The 12,794-nt window shown below is 40.9% G+C and overlaps 1 protein-coding gene across 2 annotated transcripts in view; it reads right to left on the bottom strand.

Moving 5' to 3' along the window:
• The window catches only part of PTPN14 (protein tyrosine phosphatase non-receptor type 14), a 180,265-nt gene that overhangs the window by 7,567 nt on the left and 159,904 nt on the right, over positions 1-12,794 (bottom strand). For both annotated transcript variants that reach the window (XM_006275628.4, XM_059717869.1), the window contains exons 16-18: positions 8,424-8,552; positions 7,109-7,343; positions 4,601-4,764 (exon numbers count right to left, since the gene is read on the bottom strand). In XM_006275628.4, coding sequence (XP_006275690.1) covers positions 4,601-4,764; positions 7,109-7,343; positions 8,424-8,552 — 528 coding nt within the window. The remainder of the gene's footprint in view (positions 1-4,600; positions 4,765-7,108; positions 7,344-8,423; positions 8,553-12,794) is intronic.

Below are 12,794 nucleotides of genomic sequence, written 5' to 3'. Positions count from 1 at the left end.
ACACTCAATGAAGGGAAGAAGCACCATGCTTGTGTGAAATTCTCAGATAATTGGGGGGGGGAGGAAGAACACCACCATGAGCAATAACCCCAAGGGTGAGGGATATCAGAAAGGTCTGCAGTCAGGGTTTCCAGTAACCCTTTTTTTCAGGCTCCTTTAGAATACAGTTGAGTGTTGTCTCTTACATGCTGGAAGATGAATCAAAAGGAGAACCCATATCATAAGGTCGCACGAGCTAGAATCCAGCAACTTTGCTTGTTGAACTGATTGGAAAAACAGAATTATTCTGAGCATGTCTACACTGACTCTATACAACTCTTCAGACTGGGACTAAAAAGTAAGTCCCACTCATTCTCTTGTCCTACTTGCTCCAAACTCAGAACTACAGCAGTGAGGACAATGGGGATCTCAAAATGAGCAGCAGAGAAGCGTGCCTACACATCCTCACTTGGAATGGTTCCAGTGGAAGGGTTGCACTTATTTTTCAGCAGCCTTAAGGGTGGTATGGAGCCTGGGTAGATATACTTAAGAGTGTCTTTAGCCACTAGTTCTGGTTCCGCCTTTAGTGACTCAAAGGATGCAGTCTTAGGGCACTCGAGTAGTTTCCATGCATTATGGCAGTGATTCTCAACCAGGTGCCATGGCACTGTGGGGTAATTTTGAGATCCTTTCAAGGGTACCTCAACATACTTCACAGTGTTACCACTGAGATGTGCAAACTTGATCCACAAGATAAACCCAGAAATTTCAAATAGAAATCTGTAGTGTTAAAATCAGTCTGACATGCTGTGGTCTTTCTGTATTCTCTACAACAGAAGAACTGCCCTATAATTTTTCTGTAGGCAAAAAACACAGAAAAACTAATTGCTGGCATTTCCCAAGTGGTGCCTCAAGTCTACTGAAGGGTGCCTTGAGTCTGAAAAGGTTGAGAACCACTGTGTTACGGGAACTGGTTCTAGAAAGTAAGCACTGAAAAATTCGAAAGTCATGTCACATACGTTTCTGTGCACTTTTGTAAAATGATCAAGGTTCTTAATGTTAAAGTAAACACAATTATGATCCTAATTTTTTTTTTAATGTAGCTAATTTTAGGCCTTCTTACAAATAAGCCATTATGGAAGCAAGACTACAACATGACAAAAATTCTGCTACAGAAGCAGCAGTTGATAATAGCAGGAGAGGACAGAAATGAAGAAGAGAGTTTAAACCATTTTTAAACCAGTGCAGATGAGAGCTTAAACGTTTTTATTTGGTTTTATGCAGCCAAATCAAAGAATGCCTCAGCAAGGAGTTTGATGGTTAGCAAAGCAATTAAAGCATGCCAACCCAATCATTCAAAACTTGATCTTGCCTGACAAATAATGACAACAAAAATGCAGGCCAGTTTGGACCTGCATAACCAAGTTTTAATTACTATAGTTCAACATTTGATGGAATTTGTTGATTTCTACAAGGCTAGTAAGATCTGGTGACTCTGTCACTGTGTCATGGCTCAGGTTTTGATTAATCTGAGAGCTATTTGTATGGATGTGCATTAGTGTGTCCTGGAAGACTAAACCTATTATGGACACCTAATGTATGAACATCTTAACTTATTAGTATTTAATCTTATAAGGAGGTACAACAGACCTCCCTAATGATCTCAGACTCCTGACTACCCACTTTATTCTATAAAAGGGGAATTCTTTCTATTCAAAATCAACTGCAATGTGTCTGTCAATAAGAGATTACTGGTTTTGTTAACCCCAAAAGCAGAAATCTAAAGGACTACTTTTGTTTCAAGCTCTAGCAGGACTTCTACCAAGATGTTTAACTGCTCTATGCATCAGTTTCCTCATTTGTGAAATGGGGATACAATGGCTCACCTGCCTACAAAGCAAGTTGTGAGGTACTGCTCATCTCATAAGACTGTAAAACACTATCAGAAGTTGCATTATGGAGGATTGAGTTACCAGTAGTTTCATTTCAGACTAAACAGAAATACGCTGGCTTCAAGAACAAATACAGAAGTCAGGTCATGTACAACAGAAATATTTTGTACGTGAAAAAAAAGATGTTCTAGGTGTGACAATCACTACAAACCATCCATCCTGATTCACCTGGAAACATATAGCTCAGCTGATCACAAAAACATAGGATAGAGAGTTGAAATATTCATCTGCTGTAAAACAATGAATGGCTCTGTAGGGCTATCACCCTAAAAGAAAACTCGGCTTAAAAATATTATGAATTCTGGTAACACGTAAAAAGGAGAGTTTAGTTAGGGATACAACAAGGGGGTCTCTCACTTTCATGAGCGCTACACATTAACTCCCAGTGACTGCTGAACTTTCCTTGCTGAACATCCCTGATTTTTATGCTCTCCTTGATGTTCAGAAGTTCAGCATCATGCCAAACCATTCTTCACAGAAGAGGTGAAGCCAGAGGCATTCACAAGGTCACCAGAGGAGCTGCCAAGTGTTACTTAATCTCTCTCTCTCTCTATATATATATATGTCTACAGTTCCACTGGTGTGTGGAAGATGCTAGAGTGACGTGAAGTGCCTTTTGACCCCAATGGCTGCACATTTTCTTTCAGAAGCATTTCCACCCCATGCCTAGCCCAAGAGCAATGAATCAAAGCTCTACTAGGCTCTCCCCCCTACATGGAAGTGTGGAGAAAATAGATTGAGGGGTGGGATGAAATGAGCATAAATAAATTAAAAAGGAACACTTCTAATTTGTGCTAAATTTACTGAGCCAAATTCATTGGTAGGCAAAGTCCATCAGAAGTCAAAAGAATTACATGCAGGGCGATTTAAGCCCTGTATCTCTAAATGATCACCGTATAACCATAGTGTAGTTATTCTGCAATGCCACATAGACACCAATTCATTTCACTTGCTAGCCAACAGCCATGAGCATTTTGAAAGAAATGGGAGAGTGGAGACAGAGGCAGGCACATTACCAGATAAAAAGGAAAGGAAAGTCAGCTGGTAATCATCCCTCCACGCTAACAAGCTCAAATTCTTGAGTGACAAGCAGTGTTTTAACTTTGTGCACGAACAAGGTTGCCTAACTGGTGGGCTGCATATGGCCCACAAAGGGTTAAAACCTGTGCTGCCATGCCTCCTTGCCCCCAACAGCGCCCACTTAGAAGCTGGAGCCTTTCCACAACTAAAGACTCTAAAGATAATACACAAAATAATTTCCACCCCTTCACATAACTGTTGCAGATTCTCTCTCCATTCCAGCAAACAGGCCAAATACACATTTGCTGTGGGGCACAGGTGACACCAAAATGGTATATCTATTTGCAGTCCCTGCAGCATACTTTTGTTGTCATCATTTCTACCAAGAGATTTTAGTCTTCCAGTAATTTCTTTGATGTGGGAAATCCCTAGGTTTCAATAGCTGTTTTTCTCAGCTTGGCATTGTGCACTATATAGGCTGCGTCCCCACGAGCTGGAACGTGCGGTTTGTGGCACTTCAAAGTGTTTTGAGGCACCGCAAAACGCATGTGGCGCTTGCGATTCTGTTCGTCATGCTGCATATTTGCAGCGTAACAACAAAATTAGATACTGGAAAACCCCGCTATCTAAAAAACCCACAGCAGAAAAAAAGCAGGGGGGCACACATGGCAGCAGTATACGTTGCCCAAAACTGGAGCCTGGCTGGCCAGAGCCAGACCGTGGCTGCTGGGGAGGCTCTGCATGCCTGGCTCACCACTGCTGCAGCCCCAGGAGGCCTCCAGGACCCCAGGTAAGGTTGCTGGGGTCAGCCCAGGTGCTGGGCCCAGTCTCCCATACCCCACCTGGGGTAATCTGCCACACACCAAGCACGCGTGTAGGGGCGTGCCCAGGGACAACTAGCAGCAGCACATATATGTGCTACTGCTATTTGACCCCGATGAAACAAATTTCCCGCTTGTGGGGATGCACCCATATTGTTCTTCAGAAACTGGTGTTTTTGCTGTATCTTTCCCCACTGACATATGATATAGCAGAACAAGTAGTTACATCTGAAACTCTGATAACCCTTTGACATAGCTCAGCTTATGTGACAGATCTCATAATACTGGCGAGGGCCATCAATTTTTCTTTGGATATTTTTCCTTTGTGACCCTTCCGCTCCCTTGGTGTCTTTTTTTTTTCAATTGCAGCTGAGCTTTATTTCAAATTAGACCCCAGAGACAGCAGGTCTCAGAGACACCCAAGAAAGAAGCTAGAAATCAATGGAATCAGTCTAAACCCATTAGGAAAACAGTATTGCTTCTCTACCATCTCTGAGGCTGCTCTTCTGCACAGCTCTATCTCCAGACTGATTAATTAAGACACGGGTACAGACATGTTATAATTTGATTCTGCAAACTTCACTTCTGCAGATGTGTCCTATTGTTCACAGGGCTATGCCAAAATAAATATATTAATAAAATAAATAACAGCTAAGACATACGACATAAACCACAAATGGGGGGGAAACAGCTGTGTGCTATGTCTTGCTATACTACTGCAGTGGGAAGACTAGGGATATCTTCCCCTTCTCCCAACTTCAGCCACAGGTGTAGCACAGAATGTGCCACTGGAAAATAAATGTTTACAGAGAGGAAAAGTGTACTTACTTCATTATGTTCCAAGCAGCCAATCATCAGCTCTGTTAGGATAACTACCCCTGTCCTCCCCACACCTGCACTGCAGTGAACCACAATTGGTGGATTACAATTGTTGCTGCTGTCCAACACACTGTTGGTATGGCGACGAACTGACTGTATCTCCTCCAAATAGGCTGTAAGATAAAATGCAAATTATGCTGTAAAAACCTACAAGGCTTCCTATACAAGTTGAAACATTTATGGGGAAGTCAGTTTTCTTTTAAGTGACGATAATTTACAGTGCCTACAAGACACTAATTATTTGGCCACCGTGCAATGAGCAGCACTGAATCCAGCAAGTACCAGCTGGGTGTCAATTACTACTTGGGAGTTTGGTTCTTTAAATTAAATAGTCTTTTAAAAAAAATTAAATTCTCTTTTCCCCCTCCGTAAATCTCCAGGTCCCCAAAGCAGATGATTCTAGATGTTACTTACAGCAATTCCTGCTATTAACAGGCCGGGATCAAAACAACAGCTAAGTCCCCTTGAAACAACTGCTTGTCAGAGCCAGTATCAGATGGGAAGTGAGCATCCATCTGCCTCTTTCTTGCTTCTCTTGTTGAATGATTGAGAACATCAACCAGATCTATGTTTTATTTGGCTTTCAACAAGCATAGGGACTTTTTTTTTGCACACATTCATATGTAGCTTTCTGTAATCATTGCCAAAATGTAGGGATCAAAAACAGTCATCTTGTCTAGCTCTAGCATGCTCAAATATTTTCCCATTAAATTATACCTTTATATACACATATTTATATGTATAGCATACATAGATAAATGCGTAGCCTACCTATAGGCTCAGATGGCTGGCTAAATACACAAGAACTACAGAAGAGGCAAGCAATTATTTCAGGTGGGGAGCTGCTTACTGAGTCAAATTTGGCAAGCCATAGAGGGCCGCATGACAGGCAGCCAGGGGCAGATAAATATTAATTTTCTAAATTTTTTAGGGGCCCCGCGGGCCGAATAGAATGGCCTGGTGGGCCGCATGTGGCCTGCAGGCTGCATTTTGTCCACCCCTGAACTAGTCAGGTTCTTCGTTGAGCCTCTCTCCAGGTTGTTCCAGCAGGAGCTGGATGAACCACACAAACAAAGCCCCTGGGACTGATCTGCCACTACACTGTGCAAACTTGGTGGAAAACTATTGCAATCAGGAAGTTAGAATTTTATGACTACTTTGCACACATGGAAACAAGTTCATTCCATACAAGGCTGTGGTGCAATGTGCCCTCTCTTCAGGGAAAAGGGGACAACTATGTTCTGACTACAAATATTTCGAGAGCTGTGGTGGGGTGTTAAAGGGTGAAGTTACACGTTACATTCAGACCACACAAATCTGTGCAATGTTAAGCAGTATTAAGGTTAGAACATGCTGTTTAATGGTTAATACTATTTCTTCCCTGCACAGTTCTGACTTGCCATTAGAGGGCTGGTAAGCAGGAGGATGGCTAGGAGCCAGGACACCTGAGATTCATCCCTGATTTGGAGGAGAGGGGGACCTGGGAGCAGTGCATCTTGGGATGCTAGAGGACTGCAAATGCTCATTTTATCACTGGGAGCAGACTAAAGTTACTCTAAAATGAGCTGGGTAGCATGAACCCAGAACCAACCCCCTCCTGAAGTGGTTTAATTCGGAGATGCTCAGAGGGCACTTAGCATGAGTTAACAAGCTTGGGTGGCATGCTTGGGTTTTAAGTGCCTTTAGTATGGTCGAAGTGTAATGTGTAACTTCACAAGAGGCACAGCATTAAAACCCCCCTCAAAACTAGATAAGCAATTAGAAGCTTTTAGCAGTAGACAAGGGTGTTGGGACTTCAGGGCATATATGGAATGAAAACTTGATTAATAATTTGTACGATACCTTGGTACAGATGACAATTCTGCTTGAGTAGTAATGCAGTTAATTAAAAGCAGTGTGCAGTACTCAGCATGATCAGAGTAACATAACGTAGAATAATACATAAATAACACACATTACTTACTGGGGCACTGCATTTTAATTACTAATAAAGTAGTAAGGGACAGTATTAGATTAATATGAGTAAATACTGTGGCTGCATTTTCACCAAAATGAGAGAATTCCACCTCTCCCCATACCTTCCCCGCTACACCGATATAACACACCAAGCAGAGGAGGTACTGTGATTACTGCTCCTGACTAACAACTGGGCATATTCGATCATCTTCACTGCCCTATCTCGCCAGCTCTTGTGCTGACCTTTCTCTTATCCTGTTATGTCTGGTGTTGCAGGTTGTCAGCTCTGGAGCAGGGACTGTCATTTTCTATCTCCTTCTGTAATGCCTGCTGCAATGGGAGCCAACCTGGTTGAGATCTCCAGCTGCTACCATAAGTATGCATGTTAAACAACAACAGTAGTTCTGGGGTACCACAGGTTTATAATCCAGAGGAAATAAGATTATTTCTGAAAGATTTTAATTGACTGAAAAATGTGCACATTAAAGTAGGGAATCTTACATAAAAAGCCTTGGACTTCTTCTGGACAACCGTGATCTGGCCAGTCAGTATACTGCAGGTGCCATACTGTCCTCTCTTGTCCAGAAAGAAGATGCTTGACTTTTAGACCTGTAGTAGCATAGCAACCAGAATCTGTGCGGAACTTATTTGTCACCTTGAACTTCCCATAAGTGGCTGAGCTGTGCTTAGAGCCCAGTTTAGGCCAGTAACGATGACTCTTACTTCTTCCTCCCTCCTGAACCACAAATGGAAAAAAAAAAAACACAAAAAAACAAAATGATTACGCTTCTATTGTTACAGTTACAAAATTCTCAAGAACTGAGTCCATAAGGCTACTTGTGCAGGTAAACCAAGTTCTACTTATCCTTGTTCACAACACAAAAACAAGGAGCATCCCATGAAAGTGAATGAAATTAAATTTAAAAAGTCAGCATTTTATAAAAGCGTACATTTACACTGTGGAACTCAGATTATCACTGAGTCCAAGAGTGAAGAAGAACTAGGGATTAAACATTCATAAAAGTTAAACTAGATAAACTAAAATAACGTGAAGCATGTATACACAGACCTCTGGCATAAGCCAACCACTGACTGCAATATATTAGAAGGAATTTCCCCCTAGTGACAGGTTATTCTATAACTGTCTATTAAGAGGATTCTTCTCCAAATATCTGGTAATGGTCAGCATCAGACACAGGACTAGTGAAATCCTGGTCTGATGTGATATGACAATCCTTATGTTCCTATACGGCAGCAGGCCACAAAACTGAATGCAGTGTTTGTTAGCAACCTGTGCCAGTTCTTGTAACATAGCACATACTTCTTGGATTACAACAGAAATAACTGTTTTGCTTGGCAAACAAATAAAAAGATTTTTTAATGGACATTTCTACAGGAACAGCAGCTTCTGGTCTCTTTTCTGCCGATAAGAACAATGGTATGCGGAGTTGGCCTTGGATGGATAGAAAATGTGTGTCATTTTAACCAAGAGCAGTTTGGGTTGTCAAATTCCAGTGGAAATCTCTCTGTTTTGTTTGGCAAATCAAAGTATTCTTCCAACAAAACTGAAGCCTTACTGTTTTTTTCTTTAAAAAAAAAAAAAAATCTTTAATACATGCTGAACCGAATACTAGAGAGCTACAAATTTATTTTTTGCAGCAGTACATTATGTGCAGACAAGTGTTCAGAGAGAATAAAATGAGACAATAAAAGGTCTGCCAGGGGGATCCCAACAACACTGATTATTGGAATGAGTAAGAGTGATTATGGTAGAGTTTCACATTCAGAAATAAATGCTCTCAGCAATTGTACATACCTCTTCAGCTGTGACCATGGCTATAACATTCACCCCCTGTTCCCATACCATCTGCCAGAAGTCATGGCATGTGTGTGGCAAAGGTCCTTGTGTGGCTATGTAGTGCCATTCCTCTCCACCAACAGTAACCTGGGAATCAGAAAAAACATGGATAAGGCCAAACTTTTCTATGGCAGCTGTTAGTACTATTTTTTTTAATGTAAAAGACATTAATAAAACCCTTTATTCCTAAGCTTTCACTGTACTCCACAATTTAGGATAAAATTATTATTATGACTGTTGTAAATCAGTGTAAGATATTAACCCTTCCAGGCTTCCAAGTGCTCTTCTTCTGCCATGCGTTAAAGGGCTTGGGCATTAAACAAAGGACTTCCCCAAGATTCTCCCAAATGACATGTTAAGCAGTTATCCACAGATGCAGCATGGAACAAAGACCAGCAATTTCAGAGAAACCACAATGTCATTTCCTGTTACCGCAGGAAAATCAATATAAAGCAATGCGTAGCCAAGAAAGGAAAATGTATTTTTAAAGATCTGATTCAAAGTCCACTGAAAGCACCAGAAGGACGACTCTAACAAGTCTTGGTCTGAACTGCCCTAGGATTCTAACAGTTTTGATCCTGTCTTAATTTATAATGGAGAACAATTATTTCTAAAATGTCCTACTTTCATGTGGATCTCCTTTAAAGTTGCAGTTATACTCATCATACACCAGTCTGAAATACCTTTTGTTGGCCAGCTATGAAAGACAGAGACAGCATAGCAAGCTTTGTTTTGTTAGTTTACTCTTCTTTTATCAATATGTGTTTTCAGGATGGTGGTTTCAGTTTGCTACTCAGTATATGTGACACAATGAATGTTTTTTTCTAGTGTAAATTATGTAAATCCATACTCAGACCTTTATTCAACACACAATTGACAAAACAGATCTTGTAAAAAGATACTTAGTGTATTACCCTGTAACGGAGTAGGCAATCTAAAATCAAAGTCCTGAAAAAAGACTTACATACCCTACATTGTGTAATAATACCAATGTACTGGTAAGTTATCTTGAAGCATTAAAAATCTTTTATTTTATACATAATTCACAACATTTTAGGTAAACTGTATATTTTAAATATTTTATTAAGAACAAGACCATCTTATAAAAGAACTTGAAAAAAATCTTCATATTCAGATCATTTAAAAATCACTTTAAAAACTGGAAAAATAAAAAAAAGGCATTATTAGTAATACTTGCTAAAACACATTTTAAACAACATTTTAGCAGATAAAAACAAGAATCAGATGAATCAATTACAGCAAGTTTTAACAACTATATATAAAAGCATACAAATGCAGAACCAGATCAAGATGTGCACGCATAAACATACACGCATGCATGCGCCCAGGACTGGAACCTTCTAATTCCAAGCTTTAGCTTGGAGCAACTTTTTATGACAAAGATATAAATCCCAGAGAAAAAGATTTATAATAGAAATGCTGACATAGTCATAAATATCAAGGGGCTGGCGGACAATGCTATAAGCAGCAATCAATAATTCTGACAAGAATAAGTAGGTACCATGTCTGAAGTACAGGGCTTCGTATAAATTTTAGAGAAGTCAGGCAGTTTAGCTTTTACTACTCAAACAGCACTTAATTTGGAATGTTTGCCTTTTACAGCTAAATACTACACATTCACAGCATAGTTGTATAATTAGATTTCTGCTGCACTCAAAGGGTCTTTTCTTCCTTTTCAAATCTAGTTCTTGGTCTGTTTCCTATTCAGTAATATCCAACACTTTCGTTTCAGTACAACAGGTAAAATCTGTGTGCCAAATCCAGGTAACTGCCGAACAGTCCTTGAAATCAACTGGCATTTCAGATGCTCAACATCTCCCTTGATCTGGTTCTACATATATGCATATCTATATACATATATGGTTTTATTATTGGATTAAATCTGAACATAATATGGGACTGATCCAAAGCCTGCCGAAGTCAGTGGGAATCTTTTCTTTTCCTATTCACAGAAGCTTAAGGCTGGAAAGGACCTTGTGAGATCATTGGGTCCAGCCCCCCTGCTCTGGGCAGGAAAGACTGTGGAGGTCAGATAACCCCAGGACATTGTGCATCCAGAGTGATCTTTGGATTAGGGCCCTATGGCACAGCAACAACATGCATTTCTCTTTTAAAAAAAAAAAATCAAATTTAATGATAGCTTTGTCTCTGTGTTCAGACTACAAGCTTAACAACCTGATAGCAGAGGAGCAATTGTAAGCAAGCAGAAAAGTGCTGACAACCCCACAGGGATTGCAGACTTGGTGGTAGGAGTCAGGATCCTCTGGGCATGGATCTTATCAGGAAGATATAGGAGTTTTCTGTCTGCTGACTTCTGGTCCAGCTATCAAGACTCCTGGCACATGATATGAAAGAACCATAAATAGTGTGGAGGGAGAGCCATGCCTGGAATGCTTGCTGCATTCTGATGCCTCGACAGCAGGATCTCAGAAATGGAGTATTGGGCTGCAAACACACACTGTGCTGCTGAGGTAAATCTCACAGATGCGATTTCACCTTCTAAGCAAAAGAACATCTGCTTGGCTTCTGGACCTGCCACTTGGAGTGCAAGAAACAAAAAACTCTGGCAGGAGCCACGGCGATATACCAAAACATTAGTGCATATTTCTGCATGCTCTATAGATCTCCAATGAGAGCGTGTCCAATGCTGACACACAAGATGAAATGTGGACTCTTAAAACTGGCTGGGGAAAATTCTTTTCTGGCTGATACCACCTTACGGGCACAATTTATGCTGTTGGTATTTTTTTTTCCCTCCCATAAAGTAGATGAAAAAAATTGGATTCAGTAATCCATCATTCTAGCAATGGCATATGATGCCAAAAAACAGTATCTGCTACCCACCAGGACTCTGGTTGAAAAGTGATAACCTGCCAGGATCCTAGTTTAGAAAGGTGTTTTTGAATCAACAGAGTTTAATATCGTAAATCATGACTAAAAAGGCCAGCTATTCTCTTTGAACGTAAAGGCTTTTGTTCCTGGAAAGTGTAAATGAACAGAATATCTTGTTATTATAATTTAAATTAATTCACGTTCATTTTGTTTTTAGAATGGGAAAAGCAGGGAGCCCTTTCTTACCGCATGAGCCTCTGGCACAAACAGAGTACCAGTACTTCTCTTAGGACAAAGGGATTTGAAAAATTGTTTATTGGAAGTTGAGAAGATAAAAATGAGTGATGCAAGACAGCTCTCTGCTAATGCTGAGCAGACAGAATGCTACCAAGGGGCACGCAGAGTGAGAATGTATGTACTGTACCTTCAGTGACTCTTCGTGTGGATGGCTCTAGAGCAGGGGTGGGCAAAATGTGGCCCGTGGGCTGGATGTGGCCCACCAGGCCATTCTATCCGGCCTGCGGGACCCCTAAAAAATTTAGAAAACTAATATTTATCTGCCCCTGGCTGCCTTTCATGTGGCCCTCGATGGCTTGCCAAAACGCAGTAAATGGCCCTCTGCCCAAAAGAATTGCCTGCCCCTGCTCTAGAGTAAGTAGAGCAAAGCAAAGCTTTTTGCAAAACACTTCTGTTCGTAACAGCGCAGGCTGAATGACACATGGACCTTTCGAATTTTAGGGACCTGATTTACAACACTTGTTGCCTGCAGCTGCACACGCAGAAAAAAAAGGAGTGCATATGACTACACAAGCAATATCTGCGGATCCACCTGTAGACCTGAAATATCTGTGCGTGCACAAAGTGAATGCAATTTTGCACACATTTTTAATCAGTAGAACTGTAACCCTAATTATTAAACACCGAGTCTTATAAAAGTTTGAAGTAAAAGAATAAAAGTTGGATAAAGGCATTTGGGGCTATATCATTTACATGCTACCAGTGGGTGTGTGCCAGCAAAACCACAGTCCAGGTTACATGAGACAGCACAGAGCTTAGCAACAACAGATGGCCATTCTACCTGGGGATGCAGAACTGGGCCATGTAGTGCCAAAATGGCGTGGCTGGGCATAGGACCACATAAACCAGAGGGTGCACTGTGCAAGTATCTCTCCCATCTCTGGCAGAGTCTCTAAAGGGAAGCCAGGTCTACACTTTTCTCCTGAGATAAACATTTCTTTTGATTCAGTTGCTCTTGCAAGTTCAGAGTGGTAGAAACTGAACTGTGCTTGCCCCTACTTGTTAGTTGCATTTAAAAACAAGTTGAGTACCCTCCTCAACTTAATTAACAAAAGCCATCAGGAGCAAGCTCACACAGCATTGCACGGAAGGTGGTATTTCTGCAAAATTATTTCTAGATTCACCAAAATGTAACAAAGGTAAGAAGTAAATGAGCTCATCAGCGTGACCTCAGTCTGG

This window comes from Alligator mississippiensis, chromosome 1 (assembly GCF_030867095.1).
Source record: "Alligator mississippiensis isolate rAllMis1 chromosome 1, rAllMis1, whole genome shotgun sequence".
Classification (NCBI taxonomy): Eukaryota; Metazoa; Chordata; order Crocodylia; family Alligatoridae; genus Alligator; species Alligator mississippiensis.
Note: the sequence above shows the minus strand (reverse complement) of the source record. Positions and strands in the feature narration are given on the sequence as shown.